Consider the following 25209-nt stretch of genomic DNA (forward strand, 5'->3'; position numbering starts at 1 on the left):
AGGGAAATCTTTGGTCCACACATTTTAACTTGCGACCGCTCTTCTGACTGTCAAAAATGTCCACTCTCTGATTACAAAGAAATGGCTGATCTGTGGCCGCAGAGGGAAATCTGTGGTTCACACATTTTAGCTTGTAGCCACAGATTCCTTCTTCACTGAGTTGCCCAATTTTCCAATCTACGGATCGTGCAATTTCAAGTGCGGCCGCATATTTTAAAGAGTTACGAACATACCTATTTTTGTCTACTTAGGTTTTTCAGTTTCTTGCACAATTATGTATGGCAACATGGTAAAAACATGAAATTACACTAACCCATACTTATTAGAGCTTGTATTCAGGTTACCCAGTCTAGATCTATCCCACATGGATACATTGTTGAACTCTAATAGCAGATGGCCTAAAAAGAACTAAAAATCTAAAAATTAACTAACACATAAATTTAACATGAACTTGAAGCATACCAGATAAAGTGATTTCAATGAGTGAATAATTAAGGTGGTTGTGTGTGAGGACAGTTAAAATCTACATAAAAATCAATACTGTTTTGTTCAGAGAGGGAAAAGTGTACAATGGGCCATATTCCTCTATTTATACCAACCATTTGAGAAAGGGGAAAGAGGAGAGTACGACCGCACATTTTTATGTGCGGTCTGCACTCTATCACCTAAGCGGACATTCTCAGAACCCAATGTGCGGCCGCAAATTTTTATGTGCGGTCGCAGATCGACCTTCGCACTGACAAGCTCAAACTTCAGAGAGTTGGTATTTTAAAATTTCATATGTGCGGTCCGCAAGAGAAATATGTGGTCGCAATGCTCTTCTGCTGTGGCACATAGAAATGTGTGGTCCACACAAATAAAGTGCGGTCCACACAATTTTGAACACTTAGCTATATTTTTGTCCACCTTTCTTGTAAGTCACATCCATCCCTATAACACACTTTAAATCAAGTTAGAACACAAATAACACCTAACTACAAAAGGAAAAGGACAAGAACATGGGTTGCCTCTCAAGAAGCACCTAATTTAATGTCGCAGCACGATGCAGAAAACCCTCAAGTGAAGTGAATGACCGCCACCATGTGGCTATATCCATCCCTTCCTAGGTAATGCTTCACCCGGTGACCATTGACTCAGAATAGTTCATTATTTTTGTTTTTCAAGTGTAATGCACCAAAAGTTATCACACCAACAATTTCAAATGGACCACTCCACTTGGATTTTAGCTTCCTAGGAAGCATCCTTAATCTTGAGTTAAACAACAATACAAGATCTCCCACCCTAAACTCTTTATTCCAAATTTATTTGTCTTGAAGATGTTTTATCTTCTCTTTGTACAAGGACGAACTCGCATAAGCATGGTACCGAAACTCATTCAATTCATTCAAATGTGCAACCTCAAGTTAGCGGCTACATCCCAATCAAGATTCAACTTCTTTAGAGCCTACATTGCTTTGTGCTCTAGTTCCATCAGAAGATGACAAGCTTTTCCAAACACCAACCGTTATGGAAACCTTCTGATAAGTGTTTTGTAACTGGTCCGATAAGCCCATAATGAATCATCAAGCTTCGTGGACCAATCCGTCCGATTGGCATTCACCGTTTTAGACAAGATACTCTTTATCTCCCGATTAGAGACTTTCACTTGCCCACTAGCTTGTGGGGATAGGGGGTCATGACTTTGTGAGTAACACCATACTTGCTAAGTAAAATGTCAAAAGCCTTGTTGCACAAGTGTGACCCCCATCGCTTATAATTGCATGTGGAGTACCAAACCTTGTGAAAATATTCTTTTTCAAGAAAGCCACTATACTTCTCGCCTCATTGTTGGGCAAAGAGACTGCCTCAACATATTTGGAAACATAATCCACCGCGACTAAGATGTAGGTATTTCCACAAGAACTCACAAAAGGGCCCATGAAGTCAATGCCCCACACATCGAAAATATCAATCTCCAAAATGGTTGTGAGAGGCATTTCATTTTTCTTTGAGATTCCACCGGCCCATTGGTATTCATCATATCTTTTCACTAACTCACTAGAATCCTTGTAAAGAGTGGGCCAATAGAAATCACAACTAAGCACTTTGGCCATCGTTCTTGTTCCACCATGATGACCACCATATGGCGAAGAGTGACAAGCCCCAAGAATATCACTTTTCTCTCCTTTCGGTACACACTTCCTAATCACCCAATCCGTACAAATCCGGAAAAGGTATGGTTCATCCCAATAAGAATTTTGACAATCCCTTTTGAGCTTCTTTCTTTGGCTTGAAGAGAACTCATCCAGAATGATTCTACACACAAGAAAATTGGTTAAGTCTGTGAACCATGGCACCTCTTTCATTGCAATTGCCAAAAGTAGTCATTAGTTTCAAGTCCATCATGCGGTCTCCCCTCCTCTTTCAATCGAGACAAGTGGTTCGCTACTTGGTTTTTACTACCTTTTCTATATTGAATGTCAATATAAAATTATTGTAACAATAGCACCCATATCATCAACCGAGCTTTGGAATCCTTTTTGCTCATAAGATAGTGAAACGCCACATGATCCGTATGGACCATAAATTTTGCACTCATCAAGTACGAGCGGAACTTCTCAATTGCAAACACAATAGCAAGGAGCTCTTTCTTCGTAACAATATAGTTAACTTGGTCCTTATTCATGGTCTTACTAGCATAGTAGACCGGATGGAAAATCTTGTTGATATGTTGCCCTAAAACAGCCCCAACCGCTACGTCACTTACATCACACTGAGTTCAAAAGGAACACTCCAATTTGGAGCAGTGATGATGGGAGTAGTTGTCAACTTGAGTTTCAAAAATCAAAAACTCTCATGCAATCATCATTGAAATTAAACTTGGCATCCTTCTCAAGAAGCTTGCACAACGGTTTCACCACTTTAGAGAAATCTTTGATAAAGCGCCGGTAAAAGCCCGCATAGCCTAAGAAACTCCGCACACCCTTCACTGAAGTTGGGGTTGGAAGCTTAGAAATCACCTCAATATTTGCCTTGTCAAATTCAATTCTATTCCTTGAGATCTTATGGCCAAGGACAATACCTTCCTCGGCCATGAAATGACATTTCTCCCAATTGAGCACCAAATTGGTTTTTTCACATCTCGCCAACACTTTGTCCAAATTTGTAAGACAATCATCAAAATAATCCCTAACCACCAAGAAGTCATCCATGAAAACTTCAAGGTAGTCCTCCACCATGTTCCTGAAAATAGCCATCATACACCTTTAAAAAGTCGTCGGTGAATTGCACAAACCAAATGACATCCGCTTGAAAGAAAAAGTACTATTGGGACATGTAAAAGTTGTTTTATCTTGATCTTCCAGAGCAATGAGAATTTGTTTGTAGCCTGAGTAACCATCAAGAAAATAATAGAAAGCACGATCGGCCAATCTATCGAGCGTTTGATATAAGAAAGGAAGTGGAAAGTGATCCTTCCTTGTGACTTTGTTAAGCTTGTGATAATCCATATACACCCTCCAACCGGTCACCATTCTTGTAGGAATCAATTCATTCTTGTAATTGGTGACCACCGTTATTCCCCTTTCTTCGGGACACATTGAATCGAAGAAGTCCATGAACTATCGGAGATGGGGTAGACAACCCCGACATCTAACCACTTGATAATCTCCTTCTTGACTACTTCTTGCATAGCCTCATTGAGTCTCCTTTGATGTTCAATAGATGGTTTAGATCCATCCTCCAACTTGATCTTATGCATGGAAAAGGCGGGGTTTATACTCGGAATATCCGCCAAGGTCTACCCAATAGCCTTCTTCCTCTTTTGTAGCACCACGAGTGTGGAATCTACCTGCACATTAATCAAACAAGAAGAAAGAATAACTGGTAAAGTAGAAAAAGGGCCAAGAAATTCATATCGAAGATGTGGAAGCAATGGATTCAACTCCAAGGTAGGAGGCTCTTCAATAGAAAGATTTGTAGGAGGAGTCTTCTTATTTTCAAGATCCAAGGACAATTTTTGGGGTACATAGTTGTATGACCCCATTCCTTGCAAAGAGTTCACAGATTCCATGAAGTCATACATCTTGTCATCATCAAAATTGAGCAAGATTGCCTCCAATATATCACCAACATTGATTGTAGCTCTTGTATCATCAACAATGGCATCGGTCACCAAGTCCACAAAAAACACTCCTCATTACTATTTGGTTGTCACATGGACTTAAACACATATAATACCATTTTTTCATCACCAACCCGGAAAGTGAGTTTTCCAGCTTCAACATCATAAAGAGCCTTACCCATAGAAAGGAAAGGTATCCCAAGAATAAATGGTACCTCATAATCAACCTCACAATCTAGAATGACGAAATCCACTGTGAGAATGAATTTATCCTCCATACCAAAACATATTCAATCACACCTAACGACCTTTTCATGGTACGATCGGCCATTTGCAATCTCATAGAGGTGGGTCTTGGCTGTCCAATCCCCAAAGTCTTGAAAACCAAATAGGATATCAAATTGATATTTGTCCCAAGATCACAAAGAGCTTTAGCAAATTCGGCACTTCCAATTGTACAAGGAATCATGAAAGCACCGAGATCTTCCAACTTGGGAGCCATCGAATGAACAATTGCACTCACTTGATGAGTGACTTTAATGGTCTCAAAATTCATTGACCGCTTCTTGGTCACAAGATCTTTTATAAACTTTGCATAACCGATCATTTGTTCCAAAGTTTCGACCAATGGCACATTGATTGAAAGACTCTTCATCATTTAAATGAACTTCTTGAATTGATTCTCACCATTTTGCTTGGCAAGTCTTTGAGGGTATGGAGGTGGAGGCTTAGGCAATGGTGCCTTACCTTTTTGCACTACCAGCTCTGATATGTTAGTGATGTGTTCTTTAGACGGGTTCATCTCCTCTTGAGTCTCTTCCACACTATCATCAATATCAATCCAAACTTCCTCATTAGGTTGAACAACATTGTTCGAGATCTCTTATTATTCTTTTATCACTTGATCATCATCAGTAAGTCGCATTTCGCTTGAGGTGGGTGCATTCCCGCCTCTTACACTTCTTGTGGTAACGGCCATAGCATCCCCCGTATTGTTACCACCCTTTGGGTTTACCACCATGTCACTTGGTAGTGCCCCATTAGGATGAGAATTTAACGCTTGAGAGATTTACCCCATTTGAGCTTCTAAGTTGCGGATTGATGTGTTGTGTAAGGCAAATTGGGTATCTGAATCGATATTATTTTCCATCATTTGCTTGAACATATTTTCAGTATGTCTCATCTCATTGTTTGAAGAACTAGAACTATGGGAAGTATAAGGAAGTGGGTTGCTCGGTTGTTAGTACTTTGAGGGCATTTGAAAACCCGACCCCTGGTTTCCTTGATTATTACTCCACCCGCATTGATTGTTGCCTCCCCAATTTACTTGGTTGTTTCCACTCCAATTCCCTTAATTGTTTTTTCCACTCTAATTTTCTTGAATTTTATTGTTATGCCAATTCCCTTGATTGTTAGAATTCCAATTGCCATGATTGTTTTGTGGTCGCCATTGTTGTTGGTTTGGACTTTGGAAGTTGTTTCTTTGCCCTTGAAAATTGTTCACATATTGCACTTCCTCCTCTTGTTCATTGTAAGAATAATCTTGTTCAAAACCACCATCATCTTTCATATAGTTCTCCACTCGAGTTTGCACTTGTGGACCCTTGGCCCTCCTCTTGTTCACCAACATATTCACTCCCTTCATAGCATTGACTTGCTTAGGATCTTGCACTTGACTAAGTTGAGCCTTTGCAAGTTGATTTATGGTAGTGGTTAATTCGGCAATGGCTTACCCATGGTCATGCAATTCTTTTTAAAGGTGGATCATATTCGGGTCACCTTGTGGGACATTGGCCTGGGATTGCCAAGATGACGACGTCTCCACCATCTCATCCAAAATTTTAAATGCCTCTGCATAAGGCATAGTCATAAAGTTCCCATTGGCTAGTTGATTCACTACACATTGGTTGGTTGTGTTAATCCTACGATAGAAGGTTTGTTGAATCATGTTTTCTGTCATATCGTTGTTGGGATATTCCTTAACAATTGTTCTATAGAGATCCCATATCTCGTGTAGTGGTTCATTCGGATCTTTTTTGAATGCCAAGATCTTATCTTGAAGTGTAGCCATGTGCCCGAGAGAGAAAATTTAGCAATAAACGTTTTCGCCAACTTATCCTAAGTGTGAATTGAATGGTTCATCAATCGTTCCAACCAATCTAATGCTTTCCCCTGAAGAGAAAAGGGAAAAATCCTTAGCCTCAATACATCCTCGAAAATATTAGTTTGCTTGCTGCCCCAACAAGTAACTAGAAAGCCCTTCAAATGTTTATAAGCATTTTGAGTTGGAGCACCGGTTAAAAAACCCCGTTGCTCAAGCAAAGTGAGAATCACATTAGTAATTTGGAAGTTGTCCGCCCTAATATAGGGAGGGACTATTGCACTCGCATAACCTTCATTGGGTAATATAACGACACGACCGGTCGCTTTGATCTCTAGCGTATTATTTGGCGGTTTGAGGCCATGAGCAGCTTCACTTCAGGCATTATGACTTGTATGTGTGGTCGAAATTGAATTTCGGGAAGTTCGGAGTTGATTTGGAAAGAAAAGTCCTCATTTCAGAAGCTTTAAGCTGGAAGAATTGACTAAGGTTAGATTTTTGAGTATATGACCTCGAAATCAGGATTTGAGGGTTCCAACAGGTTTGTATGATGATTTTGGACTTCGGCGTATGTCCGAATCGGATTTTGGATGACCCGGGAGCAATATCCAGTATAATCCCATGGGTGGGGTCTAGGAAGGGTAGTGAGTACGCAGACCTTACCCCTACCTGGGGAGGTAGAGAGGCTTATTCCAAAAGACCAACATTGGCATTTGGAAGGATTTCATGAATTTAGGGTGGAAGTGTATTTTAATGTTATCGATATCCGTTTGGGATTTAGAGTTTGAAAATAGCTCTGTATGGTGATTCTAGTATTGGGAGCGCGTCCGAATATAGATTTGGAGGTCCGTAAGTCATTTCGGGATCATTTGGCGAAAGTTAGAATTTGAAGGTTTTGAGAAGTCTGACCGGAAGTGGGATTTTTGATATCGAGGTTGGAATCCGATTCTGATTCCGGAAGTTAGAGTAGGTACATAATATCGAATGTGACTTGTGTGCAAAATGTGAGATCAATCGAACATAATTCGATAGGTTTCGGTATCGAATGTAGAAGTTTGAAGTTCTAAAGTTCATTAAGCTTTAATTGGAGTGAGATTCATGGTTTTAGCATTGTTTGATGTGATTTGACGGCTCGACTAAGTTTTTAATGTATTTTGGGACAATGCCGATATATTTGGTTAAGGTTCTGGGGGGCCGGGTGGGTACCAGATGGTTAATGGAGCAAGTTTTGGACTAAGGGAATGTTGAGGCAGCTGGTATCTGGTGTAACCGACCTGCGAGGTTTTGGCCGCAGGTGCGGAACCGCAGAAGTGGCCGAGAGAGGCGCAGAAGCAACTGGGGAGTGTGTTGGGCAGAAGACGCAGGTGCGAAGAAGTTCCTACACCTACGTGATTGCATAAGTGGACAGAGAAGGTGCAGCAGCAGAAGCCATCGCAGGTGCGCACTGGCCATCGCAGAAGCGATTTGCGCAAATGCAGCATTTTGTCCGCAGGTGTGAGTTCTTGGCTGGGTAGTGAGGGCCACAGGAGCGGAATTTTGACCGCACCTGCTGAGCCGTAGAAGCGTCTTTTGGTCTGCAGGTACGAAGGACGGGCTGGGCAGTGTGCTTTTTTAAAATAAGGGTTTGGCTCATTTTGACTTCATTTCCTCCATGGTAGCTGGTCTTGGAGCAATTTTGGAGCTCCATCTTCATCATCTATGTCAAGGTAAGTGATTCCTACCTATTGAAAGTTAAATACTTGGATTATATATGGATTTAGACATGAAATTTGTAGAAATTGGGATTTTGAAGAAAAAACTAGAGTTTGGTATTTTTTGATTTTAACCACGAATTTGGACATAGAATTGAGAATAAATTATATATTCGAGTTCGTGGTATTATGGGTAAAGTTTATCTTCGAAATGTTTTTGAATCCGGGCACGTGATGCCAGATAGGCTAATTATAATATTTTATGTGCTATTAACATGACGGGCATCAATTGGATTTGGTAAATAAGTATATAAGTCTTATAATGTGTAATGTGGGGAATAACTAGAGGCCTAAGTCTAAGTCAAATTAGAAAATTTCATACTAGGCTAAAATTTCAAATAAATTCGCACAAGTCCACACGTTGGACGAGCATATCTAAATATATATATATATATGGTTTTATGTGGTGAACAACCTATCAAATTAAAGGTCTTCAAGTCTAGTTTCTAACGCTTCAAACCATTCATTATTTGGACACTCCTACATAAAGTTATGATCAAATTACCAAAGGCTGGATTTGCGACAAATTTTGCGATCGCAAGATGACTATGTGGACCGCATATGCGTCGCATAATGAAATAGTGTCGGGCAAAATGTTATGTTGTCGCATGTTGATTTTGCTGTAGCATAATCAATTATGCTGTCGATTATGCTATCACATAATGATTATGCTGCAAGAATGCTACCCATATTTCGATTATGCTATAGCATAATTGCACCACATATTTGACTTCGGGGGTCATTTTTGGAAATTTTTATATCCGAACCCACTTTGATAAATAAGCTTTGGGGCTTCATTTGGGGCCATTTTATACTAAATCTAGAGAGAGGTGAGAGCATTTTAGAGAGAGAAAGAGGGAACCTAGCCTCTTAATCATCAATCTTGCACAAACCCTCAAGAATCAAGCATGCTAATCTCTAGCTCACTATCTTCCGGGTAAGTCCTACTTCTAATATTTCATATATGAGATTATGAGTTCAAAAATATATTGTGGGGTTAGAAATAGGCCATGCATGTGACACTAAGTTATAGTATGTGCGATTAATAAACTATTTTGGGTAGTTCTTGATGAAATTGGATGAGGGAAGAAATAATTTCTATTGTAGAACCTTGTAGTCTATTTCACATGATTAGGTGTTTGATGAAATTCCTAAGAGAGTTACACCATGGGAAATCCTTCTAAATTATTAATTGATTTCACTTTCTCCTTATAGATTGTTATTTCTAGAGATGTTGGTGGATTGTAGAAACTTAAGAGAAGCTTAAACAAGGTATGTATGGCTAAAACCCCCTCTTCTTAGAAAGTGAGCTCCCATGGTGTCCCCGCATATGTTGTAAGTTGGGAATTTGATTTATGTAGTATTTGTTATTTCAAAGGATTTGGTGGTGCAAGAATATATGTGAAAGGTATGTCTCAATGTGTTCAATGTGCTATTCTTGGTAAATTGGGGATATGTGAAGAATATGAACTATATGCTAAATTGCCTAGATTTCAAGTCAAGTTTAAATTGTGATTATTATGCCGAATCATGAGAATTCCTCTCTATGCTTAGAATTTGAATTGCTCTTGTATGTGCCCATTATCTTAAATTGCAAGTTTGATGTTGAAAGTGAAAGCGATGTGGAATGTGAGTTATGAAATGTGGCCTAATTCCAAGTATGATGTGATAATTGTGGCCCTAAGTGCCTATGAATTGATATATGTGAAATAAAGATTGAAATGAGATGATTAATGATAAAGGAACAACGCCTTGGTAAGGCGGCCTAGCCGATCGGGCCGTGATCGGATGTCATGCCGCACACATAGTAGTATTGTACTGATATTGAATTTCAGAAAGTGAGAATGAGATTGTGATTGAGGTACATGTCTCAAATGAGGCAACCTAGCCGATCGGGTCGTGATCGGACTTCACTCAAGAAAGCGATGGTATTGTGAATGAGGATGAACAGTATTAAATGGCCCAAACTAAAGCTATGGAAATTATGTGAAAGCTATATGATTCCTGTTATTTGATGATGTGGTGATTGTTAAAGCTTTTGTTGAATCCTTTTAATTTCTTTGTTCTTGTATGGTTGTTCTTTCTAATTCGATGGTGTTTAGTTATACATACTAGTGTTATTCGATGGCACTAACGTCCCTTTTGTCAGGGGCGCTACGTCTTTAAAAGGATGTAGGTGGTTCTATAGTAGACAGTGGTGGTCGCAGCTAGTGACACATCTTCCTTTTAGCTGACATGGTGAGCCCCACTTCATTTCGGGGTCCTGTATCAATTGTTTATCATGTACTTTGTATTTTGAGGTATAGCTGGAGCCTTGTTGCTATCATTTCCATATTACTCTTCAGTTATATTTAGAGGCTTCATAGACAGGTTGTAGGTGGTGTTTGATAATAGGGAATTGAGTTAGAAATCTTGATATTTGGCAAAGATTTATAAAACTTGTAATATTTTGATAATTATAAATTAAGCTGCTAATGGAAATAAAATGGAAGTTGTTAATGAAATACTTACAAAGTATGATTAATGGAGTCCATCTCCTATTTATTTATGAATTAGTTTGGGTAGAATGAAACCTAACAGGCTTGCTTAGTCGGGTTTATTCAGTTGAGCGCCGGTCGCGCTCCTCGGTTTTTGGGATGTGACAAACTTGGTATCAGAGCCTAAGGTTTTAAAGTGTCCTAGGATGTCTCAGAGCCGTGTCTAGTAGAGTCCTTTTTATCGGTGTGTTATTGACCACATCTATAAGTTGGATGCTATTTGGACATTTAGGAATTTCACCCTTCTTTGATACTCCAGATCGTGCAGTAGAACCTAAGATAGGGAGCTAATATCCTTGCTATGTCTTACTCTCAAGATGAGTAATCTTGAAACCATAATCCACGAGTTTGAAGCAGTAAGGAGGAATGACCCCACCATTGAATCTGAGGGAGATTACCCAAGAGTTTGTTAGAAGAATGTATCGAGCTATGGCGGGATTGGTAGAACTTGTTGCTAAGGGGAGTACCCTTGTTCCTATTAATGTCACTACACCACCGGATCATATAGTATATCAGTATGTTACCAATGTATGTTACATATGTGGAGTCAGGGTGCATCAGTTAAGGCACTGCCCCACCAATATAAAGTTACCAAGTAAGTCACTCCTTGCTATATCATTATGAACACTGCACGATTTTCTTTTTGTATATGTGCACCCATATTGAAGAGTTCTCATGAACATGGTCATAATAAAATGTTGAGTCACAAAATATTGCATGTACCTACTCCGTGAACAAGACGTATTATTCGTGAATCCACTCTATCACAAATTCTCTTATTTACATACTCTTGTGGAATTAAGTTCTATAATGATGTCCTTGAATTGAGTTATAATTCTAGGATTAACACTTTCCACTTACTTTCCTAAATTCTCAACAAGGGACTATACCTGATAAATTTCTTACAAGATATTTTTATTTAAATGGACAATATCTACTCATTTGTGCCTATGCATGCTCCGTCGTAAAGTTTACCTATGTGGTGTCATGTTCCATGTAAATCATTCCAGTGTTGCGATCCTTCTCGAGTCACTCTTTTACTCACTGGTGTATATGGCTTTTATGGTCTGAACAGTCACTCTACTCTTTTTCGGGTATCATCATGAGAGCTTCTCATTGTCTAGTAACATAAGAGCATACATTAACACCTATTACATGAGTGCATGTCAATCGAAATGGTCACCGTATGTATAAAGTCTCTCTAAAAATTGAGATCCTCACATCCCCGTCGTAGGAAGATCTTGTTTCTCCATCTTAGTATGACTTTCGTGTCAACTTGGGACATCAGCAGTAAGTAGCTCACTTTGTTCCTAGTATTGTGGTTGCTCGTGGCGTGGTCGTGTATTGCAGTTGGGAGTTAATATAGCAGAAGCATATCCACCTCATAACAAATATTTATTTTCTCTTTACACATCCACAAAATGTGTTAATTGTGTTCCTTAGTTAGTGAATTCATTATGTTAGTTTTCCAACACTTGTTCAATAACCATGAGAGAACATATCCTTCTATGTGTCATTGTAACACTTCATTTCTCATAAGGACCCTTACTAGGCTCTCCGTCAAGACCAAGCGCACCTTTGGGGGTTATCATAGCACAACGCCTGTTTCTCATGTTTTTCTGTCTTTCATTAGCATCTGGGTATTTCTCAAGTCAAAATCCATGGAGAACTCATTATGAATACCTGCAAACCTTCCATGATTATTTTATACTATCTCATTGGGTTCCCACCTCACTTCAAGTTCATCAAGGGTTGATAGCATGCCGCAATTGCTGATATTGAATGATCTCCCTTTGATAATGGATTATCTACACATATGCTAGTCCAACGATTTGCTTATCAGTCTAACTCTCGCCATTTGGTTTTGGGTTGACCAAGGAGCAATACACCTAGTAACACATTCATATGTCAAAGCCTTTGTCTCAGTCAAGTCTTATAGCATCTCCAAATGTGGCTGGTAATAGCTGGTTGTGTAGAAGTGTGTTGTAGTGCTTCATTGTGAAGTAGAGTTGCTAAACATAATTGGATTTTTGAATTCTAGAGCTATACATGACGTGACTACATACAAAGATCTTCTTTCAAAAATTTAGCTTCTCGTAATCCCTTATATTAACACCCTTCCTAGTGGTTACAATGTAAAGAATACTTCCTTAGGCTCTCTCACTTTCTTTTCATTTACCTTGCATCATGTGTCGTTTCTCCATATTTTTCAATACAATCTTATCTCATTTTCTCGATTAGCTATCCAACTATATGATTCGATTCAATTTACCTCACTTTTATATACTCTACAAGCCCCCTTTTCAAAAAACAAAGACACTAGAAGTGGGTAAATTCCCTTTTACTATAAACTTCTAATGTCTTCAACTCAGTTTAAGGTTGTTGGTTCCAAATGGTGCTCATTAGTTTTGCTACCCTACTATCTATTTAATCCGATAACTCTCATTATAAAATTCATTTATATTTTATGGCATCAAAGAGGAAGTCTTATAGCATCAAGGATGGGGACATATTCCTTTTGTTAGAATAAATAAATATTGCTGGTATTCCTTGTAGATGTCCTTCCAACAACCATTTACCTACTCTGCTTGTCCCTGTGAGTAGATAACCCAGGTTACTTTTCCCCGATAAATACATTAGGATGTCTCATTCTTTCAAACTTATCCATGTGGACACTTTGAGGCCTTACTCTACACCAACTTGTAATGGTTTTAAGTACTTTCTCGCCATTGTTAACGATTTTCTAGGGCGTGGGCTTGTCTCATGGGTTCCAAATGTAATGATTTCCCTTAAATTCAGGCTTATATTGCCATGATTTCAAACCAAAGTGCGTCCCCTTTTCAAAAGTCTTAAATGGGTCGGATTGTATGGGTTACGTGGCCTTCAGCTCACTCGGCTTCTAGGATTATTGACAATGTCATTGTCATGTGCGGGGATTTTGCTACCCTTGGTATTCCACCTTCCTGGGGGGATAGAAGTGTTATTTGTCTTTCTCCCCGGAGCATCATGTTAACCATTAGAACCCCTCTAACCAATACATGATTTCGTCCCAATATTAAGATGTCCAAGCTATGTGGTTTCACTCGTGAAAGGTTGAGATTAGATGCCTTTAGATTTTTGCACATATCATGAGCATATTGATTTGGAAGACAAGTTGTCGTATCTTTAGTTATCTCATATAGGATCAATTATCAGGAAGGGTTAAGCTATTTGAAACATGATAACCTCATAAGTGTTCAACTCCTTTTCATCCTCATGGACTTGTGGCATAGATTCCTTGTGTCAGTTAACGATATGAGTGTGATTCAACTTCATGTACTTTGAAACCCATATCACATTCAAGGTGCCAAAGTATTCTCCTCCTCGATAAACTGACTTTCCCTACACTCTAGGAGACGACTGGGTCACGTACTTGAATATTCCTCCTTAATGATTCCTATTGCCAATGTACTAGTTACCCATATGCCTCATTTGTCTAATAATTAATGTCGTCAAAATAATTAACCATGTCAGTATTGTTAGTAGTAATCTTCGTGTCTATTAGCATATAACCTCATGAAATACTTTGCTCAGCACATTAATGGATTCCTGGATAATTCCAGCCTGATCTTGAATTCCGTTGCTCCTCATTGTATTAAATCTAGTGGGTATTGAAGGTTCAAACATGTCAAAGAGGAAGCATCCCCATGTGATCACATATATTCGATAGCTAATTTTATGGTCAGTTTATGATAACACATCTTAGAGTAATTGTTGAAGGTCATCAAAGGTTTAGTGTGGGTGTTCGTATAGAGATTTAGAATTGAGGAGGGTGAACAGGTTATTCTCAATACTTTCCCCTAAAGATATTATGTGAGTTGATAATGAAGGTTGCATAAGTGTATTTCACATTAGGCCGCACTAGGAGTATGAAGTTTCCCCATAGTTGTTCCTCATATATTTTGTGTTTTCACGTGTCTATGTCTAAGAAGGTAGTTGGATATCCTTTGTGTATCATTCCGGTGGAAATTATTGAAGGTGAAGTTAATGGATAGTTAGTTTATGTGAGGTATCTAGTTGTCATCCTTATTAGATAAGTTTGGAGGTTAGGGTTGTTTCCGTGAATGTGTTATGGCAAAGCCTGTAAGTATAAGAGGCCACATTGAAGACCGAGAGTGTTGTGGAAATAAGGTATTTTCTCTTGATTGTATAGCAATTGGTTTTGACTTGAAAGGTACCTTCTAGGTATTGTGATTTAGAAATGTACAATTCATGTCTAGGTACCCTTATAATAATGTAGTGCTTGTAATGGTGAGATTAGTATTGTTGAGATATACATTGTGGTGCTTTGTCTCGTTGTGGATGTGTTGTTAGGATGATTTTGGTGATTCTCTAGCAGGTGGATAGGCCTAGTTACAAAGGAGACTCTGCCGAAATTTCAGCAAAATTTAGGAGTTAGTCAAAATTTAGGGACTTGAGGTAGGTGAGAAGAAAAGATATATATTATGTTAAGCTTTTAGGGTGGACTCTACTCCTCATTGGAGAACAAATGATCCTAGGGGGGGGGGAGAATGTAAGGCCCCGGAAATTTTGCCAAGTAATTTAAGATTTCGAGGTGACAGGTAGGCACATTATAATATTTTATATGTTATTAACATGATGTGCATCAATTGGATTTGGTAAATAAGTATATAAGTCTCATAATGTGTAATGTGGGGTCTAATGGGAGGCCTAAGTCTAAGTCATATTAGAAAATTTCATACTAGGCTAAAAGTCCAAATGAGTTCGCACATGTCCACACTTTGGACGAGCATATCTAAATATATATAAGGTTTTATGTGGTGAACAACCTATAAAATGAAAGGTCTTTGAGTCTAGTTTTTAATGCTTCAAACCGTTCATCATTTGGATATTCCTACACAAATTTATGATCAAATTACTAACGACTAGATTTGCGACCAATTTTGCGATCGCAAAACAACTGTGCGGACCGCATATGCGTCGCATAATGAAGTAGTGTCGGAAAAAATGTTATGCTGGCGCATGTTGATTATGCTGTCGATTATGCGACGATTATGCTATCGCATAATGATTATGATGCAAGAATGTTGCCCACATTTTGATTGTGCTATAGCATAATTGCACCACATATTTGACTTCGGGGGTCATTTTTGAAAATTTTCATATCCGAACCCAATTTGATAAATAAGCTTCGAGACTTCATTTGGGAACATTTTACACTAAATCTAAAGAGAGGTGAGAGTATTTTAGAGGGAGAAAGAGGGAACCTAGCCTTCTAATTATCAATCTTGCACAAACCCTCAAGAATCAAGCATGCTAATCTCTAGCTCACTATCTTCTAGGTAAGTCCTACTTCTAATATTTCATATATCAGATTATGAGTTCAAAAATATATTATGGGGTTAGAAATAGGCCATGCATGTGACACTAAGCTATAGTATGTGAGATTAATGAACTATTTTGGGTAGTTCTTGATGAATTGGATGAGGGAAGAAAGAATTTCCACTCTAGAACCTTGTAGTCTATTTCACATGATTAGGTGTTTGATGAAATTCCTAAGAGAGTTATACCATGGGAAATACTTATAAATTATTAATTGATTTCGCTTTCTCTTTATAGATTGTTATTGCTAGAGGTGTTGGTGGATTGTAGAAACTTAAGAAAAGCTTAAACAAGGTATGTATGGCTAAAAACCCCTCTTCTTAGAAATTGAGCTCCCATGGTGTCTCCGCATATGTTGTAAATCGGGAATTTGATTTATGTAGTATTTGTTATTTCAAAGAATTTGGTGGTGCAAGAATATATGTGAAAGGTGTGTCTCAATGTGTTCAATGTGCTATTCTTGGTAAATTGGGTATATGTGAAGAATGTGAACTATATCCTAAATTGCCTAGATTTCAAGTCAAGTTTAAATTGTGATTATTATGCCGAATCATGAGAATTCCTCTCTATGCTTTCAACTTGAATTGCTCTTTATATGTCCATTATCTTAAATTACAAGTTTGATGTTGAAAGTGAAAGCGATATGGAACGTGAGTTATGAAATGTGGCCTAATGCGAAGTATGATGTGATAATTGTGGCCTTAAGTGCCTATGAATTGATATATGTGAAATAAAGATTGAAATGAGATTATTAATGAGAAAGGAACAACACCTTAGTAAGGCGGCCTAGCCGATCGGGCCATGATCGGATGCCATGCCACACACATGGTGGTATTGTGCTGATATTGAATTCCGGAAAGTGAGAATGAGAATGAGATTGTGATTGAGGTACATGTCTCAAATGAGGCAACCTAGCCAATTGGGTCGTGATCGGACTCCGCTCAAGAAAGCGATGGTAATGATGATGAACAATATTAAATGCCCCAAACTAAATCTATAGAAATTATGTGAAAGCTATGTGATTCCTTTTATTTGATGATGTGGTGAATGTTTAAAGCTTTTCTTGAATCCTTATGATTTCTTTGTTCTTGTATGATTGTTCTTTCTAATGAGATGGTGTTTAGTTATACATACTAGTGTTATTCGATGGCACTAACGTCCCTTTTGCTGGGGGCGCTATGTCTTTAAACAGATGTAGGTGGTTCCATAACAGGCAGTGGTAGTTGCAGCTAGTGACGCATCTTCCTTTTAGCTGACATGGTGAGCCCACTTCATTTCGGGGTCCTGTATTAATTGTTTATCGTGTACTTTGTATTTTAAGGTATATGCAGAGCCTTGTTGCCTGCATTTCCATATTACTCTTCAGTTTTATTTAGAGGCTCCGTAGACAGATGTTGGGTTGTGTTTGATAATGGGGAATTGAGTTAGAAATCTTGATATTTGGCAAATATTTATAAAACTTGTAATATGTTGATAATTATGAATTAAGCTGCTAATGGAAATAAAATGAAAGTTTTTAATGAAATACTTACAAAGTATTATTAATGGAGTCCATCTCCTATTTATTCATGAATTAGTTTGGGTAGAATGAAACCTAACATGCTTGCTCAGTCGGGTTTACTCGGTTGAGCGCCGATCGCGCTCCACGGATTTTGGGGCGTGACATCAAACTTCAAAACTTGACCTAAAAATATGATTCTTATCTATTTATAGTGGCCCAAAATTAGCAGACAAAAATGTCCCTCTGGAGGTTCTGCGGCCGTACAATTTCATGTGCGGTCCACAAATTTCTTTAGCTTGCAGGGATTTGAATTCTACAGCCGCACCATTTGGTCTGCGGTCGCACAATTCTTGCGCGGTCCGTACTTCATGCAAGGCTTTAGTCTTGGTCATTTGCACACTCTCTAAACTTGTTGAACTTTTTTCAGTGCACACCATGATCTGTGGCCACACAATTCATGTGCAGTCCGCATATCGGCTTAAAGTCTGTTGGGCCTCTTCACTCAATCTGCAGCCACAGAGGGAATTTTGCAGTCCGCACTTTCTTCTGTGGCCGCAAAAATACCTCGCAGGACCGCACTTCTTGTGTGTTGCACCCCTTCTTGCCTTGTGAGTCGGAACACTCCTTTTTAAGTCGGATTTCTTCATAAGGGCTCAAATTTCCAGCATTCGTGCAATTTGCGCACTTTCATTAGTTTTAAAAACATAAATCAATACTTTTGGACTAAACCAAAAGTAAAAAGGTATTAATAAGTGGTCAAAATCCATACTTATCAGTTCTTAAGTAAGCAAATATTCAGTGCGAGGGGGACAATAATTGATGGTTATAGCGTACAACGCATATACGACATGTGCTATACCCACCAATTATTGTGGGTCAAATTAATAATAGACATATGCATGTAAGTCATGCACTACACTTTAACGGAGAAACTTGCTGTTATGGTATAGCGCATAAATTTCATGCACTATATATAAAAATATTCTCAATTCTTTTTTCACCTATTTTGGTGTTTTAAGTCCATTTTTGCAACACTTTGGTTCCGGATTCCACAACCAATTGGGCCTTTTGGAGGTAATGGAGTACATGCTATGGGAAGTTCCTGTAATCCACCTCTAACACAACCATTGAACCACACAGAAGTTGATGTACCGGGGGTGATACATTCCCTATTAGTAGGTGTTGGAGTCAATCTCGGAGGAACGCTAGCTCAACCAAATCATTTCATACTAGCACTAGGAGGGTATAATGGGGTCTCTAACATAGGAGGTTCTTGTGGTTCTACACATGCGAGCACTCTTTCCAGGTTAGGGAAATTAAAGTTTCCAGGTTTCGATGGTAAGGATCTCAGATCTTGGCTTTATAAGATTGAGCAATTTTTTTCCCTAGAAGAAATTCCTACTGATTAGAAGATTAAAATGGTTTCCATTTATTTAGAGGAGGTTTCTATAGAGTGGCACCAAGCTTATATGAAAAGTAGAATGCAATTGCCTCATCCTAGATGGAATGAGTACTTGTATGCTTTAATCAACATATTTGGTGTTGGGTATGATTAACCCATGGCTGAGCTTAAGCTGTTGTTCCAAACTGGGGCTGTGAAAGATTACCAAGACCAATTTGATAGATCCATGAATAGGTTAGCCTTGCGAATGGAGTATGCCATCAGCTGTTTCATAGCTGGTCATATGCCTAAATATAGAGACAACGTCAAAGCTCACAGACCAAATTAATTACCCACGCTTACTATCTAGCCAGATTACAAGAGTCATCCTACCAAACCCAACACAAAACCATAAGACATTTTCCTTCTTTCATCTCTTTGGTAACCTCAAAGAACACTCTTCTTGCCCCATATTTAGGACCCAAAACACCTTATATAACTCCAGATTCCAACTCTCAGTGGAATAGGGGTCGAGGAAAGAAACTGACCCCAACTGAGCTTAATGAGAAAAGACTAAATAGCCTTTGTTACTTTTGTGATGAAAAGTTCTTTCCCGAGAACAAGTGTAAGACCAACAAACAACTGTTTCTGTTAGAACTTGAGGAAGGAATAGAACTTGAAAGTGATAACCAACAGTTTTGTGTAATGAAGGTTGAAGAGGTTCAGGAAGAGGAAGTCTATGAGACCAGTAAAGAAGCTGAAGCAAAAGGAGAAATTGACCCTGTAACCATCTCATTGAATGCACTCAATGGGGTAACTGTCTTTTATACTTTGAGGGTCACGGGCTACACTAAGAAGGGACCTGTCGGTGTGTTGATTGACATAGCTAAGAGGTAGCTAAGAAATTTGGATGCCAAGTCTAAAAGGTCAATCTGGAGCCTGTTAGTGTTGCAGATGGTGGCACCGTGTATGCCATTGAGTTATGTAAAAAGATTGGAATGACTGCTACAAGGAGCCACATTCCAAATTGATTTCTTGTTGTTCACTTTGGGGACTTGTGACATGGTGTTAGGTGTGCAATGACTCCAAACTCTTGGAGATATCAAGATGAATTTCACCCAACTCACTATGGAGTTCCAACTCCATGGAAACAAACACCTGCTACAAGGTGATGCTTCTAGGCTCAAGACAGTGGATGTTAGAGCCCTAGGGAAGATGCTAAAGGTGAAGCTCAATTATTCATGGTGAGAGTTCTACCTACGGAGGACTCCAAGGAAGCAAAGGTCTCTCAATCTTCAGGAATAGAACCACAAATCAGGAAACTCATAGAGGAGTATCAGGTTCTATTTTCGGAACCTTTTGTTCTTCCATATTCTAGAGGACTATTCGACCATAGAATATCTTTAGAAGCTGGTAGCAATCCCATTAACATCCGGCCTTACAGGTACTCTTCAACTCACGAGGATATGATTAGGATGCTAGTTCAAGAAATGTTGGACCAAGGCATTGTTCAGCCTAGTTCCAGCCTATATGTTTCTCATGTGATTTTGGTTAGCAAGAAGGATAGGTTATGGAGGCTTTGTGTAGATTATAGGGCCTTAAACAATGCTACTATCAAAGACAAATTCCCAGTTTCAATCTTTGAAGAGCTGTTGGATGAACTTGGTGGCTCTAAGGTGTTTACAAAAATTGACCTCAAGTCAGGATACCATCAAATAAGGATGGACCCTGCTAATATAGTCAAGACAACATTTAGAATGCACTCAAGCCACTATGAATACTTGGTGATTCCATTTGGACTCACCAATGCCCCTTCCTACTTCCAAGGTCTTATAAATCACATCTTCAAAGAGTACTTGAGGAAGTTTATCTTTAGTATTTTTTATGACATTCTAGTATTCAGCAAGAACATGGAAGAGCACCTGGTGCACCTTAAGTTAACCTTTGAACTATTGGTGAAGCACAAACTCTTTGCAAGGGAATCCAAGTGTTTATTTGGAAGCAGTCTGATTGAATACCTTGGCCACTTCATCTCTGCTGAAGGTGTTACTACTAACCCAGAAAAATTGTTATAGTGCAAGACTGGCTTGTCCCAGCCACTATTAAACAGCTAAGAGGATTCTTAGGGCTAGCTAGATATTATAGAAGGTTTATACAAAGGTATGGGATGATAAGCAAGCCTTCGTATTATTGAATTAAACTATTGCTCCAAAGCACAAACACAAACGACCCCCTCTCTCTTCTCTGCCAAAGAAAAAGAACCCCATTGATTGAATTTCTTTTTCTATTTTAGTTTTCTATGGAGGTTGACAAAGTCTTCGTCCAGCAAAATAATTCTCAATTTTTATTTTTTATTTTTTATATGATTATATTATCCGAGATAGTTCATTCCATCTCAACTATTTTATTGGAGACTTAGGCAGATAAAAATTAATCACCTAAATTTCTTTGCCTCTAGTGTTCTTATTTGAACATGAAATTTCATAAATTTTATCTCATTTTATTGACCATTAGGCACACCTTTAAATCAAAATATTTTTCAGTCTTGAACAAACTGAATTAATAAAGAACCTAAATAAAATGCACACTCAACAAATTACGAGCTTGTTTATTTGAATCATAAAATATGTTAAAGACTAAAAGCAAGGTGATATTCGAGTAATTTCTTTGTCACTAACGCACTACGACTTGACTTTATTGTAGTTAAAGATAATAACTCATCAACAGAACTACCGTCTATTTTGCACCTTATAATTTCTTTTGTGCATACCGTGAAAACATAAGTGGGCCTAGAAATAACACGGAATGTGCCTTTTTTCCAATTTGAAGTTTATTAAGATTTAAATCTTTTCTATTTAAATTTCTAAGAAGTGTTGTATTGAAAAGTACTAAATAGGAGTAATAAAAAAGTGCTTTCTACATTTGCAGAAGAAGAAGAAGAGGAGGAGGAAGAAGAAGAAGAAGAAGATTATGTTATGGATTCAGTTAATTATCTTAAAGGAGAAAAAGAAAACTGTACGGATATATTGTGGTTGTTGTAATAAGACAATTGATGATATTTCTGACTAAGTTATAAATAGGAGACGAGAAATAAATAAGTATAACTCCAAAAATGAAAAGTTTGTAAAAAGATGGGATCTACTTCGTGCAATTATTGCTATTGGATAATGTAGCATTATATGTGGTAGGGTTTCATTGAGTATTACTTTCAGGGGCGTAAATCTATGGTCTCCTCCCTTGATCATATATAATATTGGGTGCACGTCTCTAAATGAGATTGTGAGTTCAAATCTTATGGTAATCTTATCGTCTTTTTCTTTCTTTTCTTCTTCTAAAACTAGGCGTCACATGGTGCCTATTAATTAAGTACATTTCTTTTTTTCTTTTTTTTTTTTGATTTATTCTCTCAAAATTTTCACATATTAAAATTCCTATTTTTTGTTTGTCACCGGAAAATCTTATATGATTAAATAAAATATGCATATTAAACTAGTGGATGATGCAACATATAGTATGCTATTGGGCTCAACTGATCCCAACATTTTCAGCACGGAGTATGGATATAGATGTAAGAAAATTACTATTAAAAACGTAATAATTTTGAAGTTATAATTCCAAAAGTGTAATAGGTGCAATAGTAATAACCAAATGTAAAACCTATAAAATTTATATCCTGGATTCACCTCTCCATAATAGTGCACTCATCTTCGCAAAATTCTGGATCTGCCTCCGACTACTCCTAATAGAAAGTAAATAGTAGGAGTTTTTTGTGAAGCTTCTTCTCAATGTTTTACTCTAGTTGATTAGAATATTTTTTTTTGGTAAATAAGTAACTTTATTACCAAGGGCAAAATATGTACAATCATAACAAAAACCCCTAGAGATGGTCAGCATTCTACCTCCAGAAACCTGCTAAACATTTATCTACTATCCCCTTCTCGCTTATGATATTATCTATTCAATACTAAGGAAATCTTCTGACTCATTACAACTAAAAATGTCAATATTATCCTACTCTTCTTCTAACTCTTTTCCTCCAGGACAATTTTCAGGGGTAGAAATTCATGGATTCCAGTTGCTTTGTAATCTTCTTGTTGTGGATCCCTCGATAGTGTATCTTGCACTATTAGCCTGCTCAGATTGTCAACAGTTCTTCTTCTTCCTTGAAATATTCTTTGATTTCTCTCTTTCCAAATATAGCAAACACTACATGACAACACCATTCTATACATTTCTGCTTTTGCGTTTTTCCCATTTGCAAATTTAATCGTCCACTCCTGCTCTTGCACCCATCCCATAATTTGTTTATGTACTCCTTGATATCTAAGTAATTTATTCCATAGAGCTGCAGAGAAGTTACACTTAAAAAATAAGTGATCAAGTGATTCATCATCATGTTCACATAATGGACAAACCAAATTGTTAGCAATGCCCAACTTGGCTAATCGATCTCTTGTGTACAATCTTCCATGTGCTACCAACGTCAAATTGAATGCCCATTTAGGACACCCTGCATTATTACAAACAAGTCTCTTCCAAGTGACCTTTGGGAAAGTACCTCTCAATCTCTGATAAAGATTTTTGATAGAAAAGGAATTCAGGGCTAGAATATTAGAATGAGTGTATCTTGCTTCTTCAAAATTCTTTTTGGCCTTCATTATTTTCCTAACCATCCAGGAAGCTTGTTTTGGATATGTATCACAAACTTGCCTCCCTTTAATATAATAGCAATGAATCCATTGAATCCACAACTTGTCCTTCTTTTTTCTCAAATTCCAGTAATGTTTGCTTAGTGCTGCCTTATTCCATATATGGATATCCATAACATTAAATCCACCAGCTGAGTGAGGATAACAGACCTTCTCCCTAGCCAGGAGAGATTTATGTGACGTTTCATTTCCCCCAGTACAAAGGAACTTTCTACATACAGCTTTTATCATTTGTATGATCCTCTTTGGTAGTACAAAAATCTGTGACCAGAATGTTTGTATGGAAAAGAGAACACTTTTGATCAATTGCAATCTTCCTGCATAGGATAGGAATCTTGAAGTCCAAGAAGTGATTCTTCCCACCATTTTGTCAAGTAGAGGTTGACATTGTGTCACTGATATTCTTTTTGTATTTAGTGGGACCCCCAAATATCTAACAGGTAGTACACCTTTAGAAAAGCCTAGTATGTGCAGGATCTCTTGTTATGTAACTGCAGCCACCCCACCAAAAAATACTGAACTTTTACTCTGATTTACTTTCAGACCAGAAACTTGAGAAAAGTTTAGGAAACAATCATATAACAACTTCACTGAGATGGTGTCTCCCCTGCAAAATAATAGCAAATCATCAGCAAATCATAGTTGCACTACTTGCAGTTTATCACATCTGGGGTGATAGTTGAAATTAGGGATACGTCTCAGAGTCTTCAAGCTTCTAGTTAAGTACTCCATAGCCAAAACAAATAAGAAGGGAGACAAAGGGTCCCCTTGTCTTAATCCTCTTCTTGCCTCGAACGGTTCTGTTGGTTTGCCATTCAGAAGGATAGAATAAGACACACTCTAGACCCAGCTCATGATCCATCTAACAAACTTATCAGGGAAACCCAATCCAATAAGGACTTGCTCCAAGTAGCTCCATTTAAGGGAATCATAAGCCTTTTGCATGTCTAGCTTGATCATACACCTTGGTGATATTCCTTTTCTCCCATATCCCTTTACCAACTCATGACTGAGTATAATATTATTAGTGATTATCCTCCCTAGTACAAACGTAGACTGGCAATTGTCCACCAATCCATCCATAACTACCTGAAATCTTCTTGTTAAAATCTTATAGATAATCTTGTATATAGTAGTACAATAAGAAATGGGTCTATACTCTTTAATACAAGTTGGGTTCCTAACCTTTGGAATAAGTGTAACTGATGTGCAGTTAATGGGCTTAAACATTGTTCCTGTTTTGAAAAAGTTCAAAATAGCTTCTGTAACTTCTCCTCCTACAATAGGCCATGCTTTCTTGAAAAATAAAGCATTTAGTCCATCGCATCCCGGTGCTTTCATGTCATCAATATCCTTTAATGCTAGGAATACTTCTGCACTAGATACTGGCCTTATTAGAATAATTATTATTGTTACTATTGGATTTTCTTTGCACTATAATAGAAGGAAGTAGGAAATTCCTTCAAAGACCACCCTCCCTCCCTGCACCAAATTCTACCGTAATATGTACACAAAGGACAACTAAAAGTACAAGTCGATATACAATACTACAAAGAAAACAAAGGGTAATATCCCCGTAATTTTCTTAGTCACAGACAACAGTTGCACTAATCAAAAGCAGTACTATGGTCCTATTTTTCTTTGCGCAGATAGAAAGTGACAATAAATGTAGGTCCATAAATGAGAAGGAATGTCACTTTTCGCAATTATTTTTTATAGAAGAATCAAATACTGCAATTAATTAA

The 25209-nt window shown here is 38.0% G+C and overlaps 2 protein-coding genes across 2 annotated transcripts; both read right to left on the minus strand.

Moving 5' to 3' along the window:
• Positions 1 to 22777: 22777 nt before the first annotated feature.
• On the minus strand, positions 22778 to 23830 carry LOC138888673 (uncharacterized). Its single transcript, XM_070170579.1, has one exon. The coding sequence runs from the start codon at positions 23828 to 23830 to the stop codon at positions 22778 to 22780; it is 1053 nt and encodes a 350-aa protein (XP_070026680.1).
• A 117-nt stretch (positions 23831 to 23947) lies between these two features.
• LOC138888674 (uncharacterized) lies at positions 23948 to 24547 on the minus strand. Its single transcript, XM_070170580.1, has 2 exons — positions 24336 to 24547; positions 23948 to 24071 (listed from the first exon to the last, which is right to left on the minus strand). The coding sequence occupies exons 1-2, from the start codon at positions 24545 to 24547 to the stop codon at positions 23948 to 23950; spliced, it is 336 nt and encodes a 111-aa protein (XP_070026681.1).
• Between the last annotated feature and the right edge of the window lie 662 nt (positions 24548 to 25209).

This window comes from Nicotiana sylvestris, chromosome 3 (genome assembly GCF_000393655.2).
Source record: "Nicotiana sylvestris chromosome 3, ASM39365v2, whole genome shotgun sequence".
Taxonomy (NCBI): domain Eukaryota; kingdom Viridiplantae; phylum Streptophyta; class Magnoliopsida; order Solanales; family Solanaceae; genus Nicotiana; species Nicotiana sylvestris.

Bases quoted from the DNA above. Each gene is read 5' to 3' on its own strand.
- LOC138888673 (XM_070170579.1), bottom strand. From the start codon at position 23,830: ATGGTGGGAAGAATCACTTCTTGGACTTCAAGATTCCTATCCTATGCA.
- LOC138888674 (XM_070170580.1), bottom strand. From the start codon at position 24,547: ATGGATGGATTGGTGGACAATTGCCAGTCTACGTTTGTACTAGGGAGG. The intron at 24,072-24,335 runs GTTTGTTAGATG...ATTATTTTGCAG, and splicing joins GGATTGGGTTTCCCTGATAA to GGGAGACACCATCTCAGTGA.